This window comes from Ochotona princeps, chromosome 12, assembly GCF_030435755.1.
Source record: "Ochotona princeps isolate mOchPri1 chromosome 12, mOchPri1.hap1, whole genome shotgun sequence".
NCBI lineage: Eukaryota > Metazoa > Chordata > Mammalia > Lagomorpha > Ochotonidae > Ochotona > Ochotona princeps.
The window spans coordinates 42,173,496-42,177,400 of record NC_080843.1 but is presented as its reverse complement, the minus strand read 5'-3'; the positions used below and the strand labels follow the sequence as shown (position 1 = coordinate 42,177,400).

The window sequence follows — 3,905 nt, the reverse complement described above, 5'->3', positions numbered from 1 at the left end:
TATCAAATATTATTATTCATATTTCCCAAAAGAAGCAACAGTGCAAAGAAGGCAAACAAAACACACTAGTGCGGGCCTACCAAAACGGATTCCATTCTCGACGCTCCAAACCGCACAAAGCCGTCTCTGCACACCTTCCATGTCGGGCCAGACCGGAAGCCGGGAAGAAAGGTCGGCGTCCCTGACTCCCAGCATGCCAAGCGGCCGCCAGCCCGGGACGGGCACGAGCGTGGCAGGCCGTGAGGCGTGTAAGGCCTTGTGGGAGCGGAAGTGCTCGTGGCCTGTGGCCTCTGTGGGCCCACGGAAGTCCTAGCTCCGCTCCGCCGCAGCTTCGTGGGGCTCCTGGCTGCCGGTCCCTGAAGGTAAGCAAGACCGGCAGTAGGGCGGGAAAGCTGGAGGGCGACGCAGGCGCTGGCCACGCGGTGAAGGGCGACGCCCTTCGGTAGCCAGACCCGACCCGCAGTGTCCTGGGAGCCGCTGCCCTGTCAGCACAGGGAAAGGGAGGCGGGTGGGGAAGAGCGAGAGCAACATCCCTGAGGCCTCGCTCATCCTCTCCTCCTCCTCTCAGTCTTACCCTGCTCCCCTCAGGGCTCCACCGCCATGTCCGCCATGCAGGCCCGGGAAGATGTTGTGCTTTCTTGCCGCCATGCCGGTCCCCAGAGTGCGAGTCAGCCCAAGAAGCTGAACGAGGGCACTGTGTCATCCTTTTTTACTGGTCCTGAGGATTTAGAGGACTCGGGCCACTCCGCCGCCCTGCTGGCACAGCTCAAGTCCTTCTATGACGCGCGGCTGCTGTGTGATGTGACCATCGAGGTGGTGACACCTGGCAGCGGGCCTGGCACGGGGCGCCTGTTCCCCTGCAACCGCAACGTGTTGGCCGCCGCGTGTCCCTACTTCAAGAGCATGTTCACGGGTGGCATGTACGAGAGCCAGCAGGCCAGCGTGACCATGCACGACGTGGACGCCGAGTCCTTCGAGGTGTTGGTGGATTACTGCTACACGGGGCGCGTGTCCCTGAGCGAGGCCAACGTGCAGCGCCTGTACGCCGCCTCTGACATGCTGCAGCTCGAGTATGTGCGGGAAGCCTGTGCCTCCTTCCTAGCCCGCCGTCTCGACCTGGCCAACTGCACGGCCATCCTCAAGTTTGCTGATGCCTTCGGGCACCGCAAGCTGCGATCCCAGGCCCAGTCTTTTATAGCTCACAACTTCAAGCAGCTCAGCCGCATGGGCTCAGTTCGGGAGGAGTCTCTGGCAGATCTGACCCTGGCCCAGCTGCTGGCCATCTTGCGCCTCGACAGCCTGGACATCGAGAGTGAGCTGACGGTGTGTCATGTGGCCCTGCAGTGGCTGGAAGCCGCCCCCAAAGAGCGGGGCCCCAGTGCCGCAGAAGTCTTCAAGTGTGTGCGCTGGGCACTCTTCACTGAAGGTGACCAGGACTACCTGGAAGGGCTGCTGGCCAAGCCCATCGTGAGGAAGTACTGCATGGACATTATCGAGGGGGCCCTGCAGATGCGCTATGGTGACACGCTGTGCAAGTCCCTGGTGCCAGCGCCAAACAGCAGCAGCAGCAGCAGCAGTGCCAGCAGCAGCAGTGGCAGCAGCTCTGTTGTGTCTGCAGCAGAAAATCCACCCCAGAGGCTGGGAATGTGTGCCAAGGAGATGGTGATCTTCTTTGGCCGTCCCAAAGATGCATTTATCTGCTGCGACCCATACTCAGGGGATGTTTACAGGCTGCCCTCCCCCTTGACGGGCCTCACCCTGACTGGAGTTGTCATCACTTTTGCCGTCTGTGTCTCTCCAGATCATGACATCTACCTAGCTGCCCAGCCCATTAAAGAACTCTGGGTGTACAAACCAGCCCAGAATAGTTGGCAGCAACTTCCAGACTCATTGTTGTGTCGCGAGGGCATGAAAATAGCTTGTCTCGATGGTTATGTTTACATTTTGGGTGGGCGAGACCCTGTTACTGGAGTGAAATGGAAGAAGGTGGAATGCTATAGCGTACAGAAGAACCAGTGGGTATTAGTGGCTTCCCTACCTCATTCTTTTATGTCTTTTGACCTAATCATATCTCAAAACTGTCTGTATGCCCTCAATAGTAAGTACATGTACAGTTATGATCCCAGCCACAATACCTGGCTGAAGTGTCTTTCGCCCAGGCACTGTCACTTACGGGAAGCCAGCGTCTTTAATGATGAGATCTATTGTATCTGTGACCTACCAGGTATGAAGGTCTACAACCCGGTCCAGGCCCAGTGGAGGCAGATTAGTGGTATTCCCTTAGTGACAGAGAATAGCAACTACAGGATTATCAGCCATGGTCAAAAATTGTTGCTTATCACCTCATTCACCCCAAAATGGAAAACCAACCGTGTCACCATGTATGAATATGATAGTACAGAAGATTTGTGGGTAAACATACGCAGTCCACTAGGCCTCTTGCAGTTTGACTCGTACTTTTTCTGTCTCTCAGCTCGTGTTTATCCTTCCTGCCTTGAACCTGGGCAGAGTTTCCTCAGTGAAGACGATATACCAAGTGATTGTAGTACTGAGTGGAATGTAGGTGGGTTCAGTGAGCTGGGCTCTGAACCGGGAAGTTCCAGTTCCATGTCTGATGATCATTATTGGTTTCCAGTAACGCTTCGATGCAATTTGGAACATGACTAGGCTTCGTTCTTCCAAAATTGAAGCACCAGTTGTTTTTACTGCTTTGGAAAGTATCCTGTAGGCAGTGCCTTTCCTCTTAGGAAGTAAGGAGATAAATAGCTACAGGTTTGGTGTAAGCAAGGGATATGGTTAAAATACTTGTGTAATTTAATGCCTCGAAATGTCAGCACTCAGAAGAGTCAACCTATTTAGTATTATACTCTCCTAGTGTTTCCACTGGTTACTAATGGTTGTTCATTACAGTAATTCAGTCTTCTGATAGTCTACATTGTTCTGTGCTACAAGCATTGTAACTTAAATTTTAGTTTTTGTAATAGGTGATTGGATAGAAATTGATAATGCCGTTGTGAAAAAAGTTTTCCTTCAGTATAATGTGTAGATTTTGAAAATATTAGCACTGTATAGTGGGTTTTTACAAAATGTGTTGTAACTGAAATATAGTCAGTTTGCTATTAATTTTCTCAACTGTGACTAGGAAAAGGTACAAAAAAGTGCATATTATATGTTACTGATTTTTTATGTTAATACATAATGACTGAAACTTCACTGAATGTCAAAACAGACACAGAAACAATTCTGTTCAAAAACAGCATTTCTGTTTTAGATTATAAGATATGAGTTTGCAAATTAACTGAACAATTAATTGCAAGAAATTATATGTTGGTATGGTCAAACTTCACAAGAAAATAGTAACTTGCATTATAGTTTTATGTCTTTAGTGTGTACACCTGATACATGTTTCATTGAATCAGGGAATGCCTTTTTCCTTCTGGGAAATGAGTACAAAATTTTTACCTGCTTCCTTGTTTGAAGTTTATGTTATTCTTAAATATTTTAGCTGTACAGTTTTGGTGTTCATGTTAGAGGATTATTTAGCAGGATGTGCCATCTCCTCAGTGCTTAATTAGCTTATAATGGTTTTGAGTTTAAAAATATATAAGCTAAAAGTAGTATATTATTGAGCTCAGTAGTTACTGTCTTTGAACAGTAAAAGTGTCAAAGACCTTTAAAAGTTTAAGCTGTCTAGCAATGAAATTTTGTCAGTCTTTTGAAATCACTAAATGTGCCTGATTATCAGCTTATAAGTGTTTTTGTATTAAAAAGTTAACAGTTAAAGGACATTGAGAGATGGCACAGGGCTTAGTTGAAGCTTATTTCCCATAAAGTGTGCTCCTCTAGAAGTGGTACACAGTGCCAGTGTGGCATTTAGACATGCTCACTGTGTCTCTGAGCCATGC

The 3,905-nt window shown here is 48.8% G+C and overlaps 1 protein-coding gene across 1 annotated transcript; it reads left to right on the top strand.

Annotated features, from left to right (window-relative positions):
• Window positions 1–256: 256 nt before the first annotated feature.
• Window positions 257–2,667, top strand: LOC101519477 (kelch repeat and BTB domain-containing protein 6). Its single transcript, XM_004577651.3, has 2 exons — window positions 257–362; window positions 589–2,667. Exon 2 carries the CDS (start codon window positions 601–603, stop codon window positions 2,665–2,667), a length of 2,067 nt encoding a protein of 688 aa, XP_004577708.2. The 5' UTR covers window positions 257–362; window positions 589–600.
• Window positions 2,668–3,905: the final 1,238 nt, after the last annotated feature.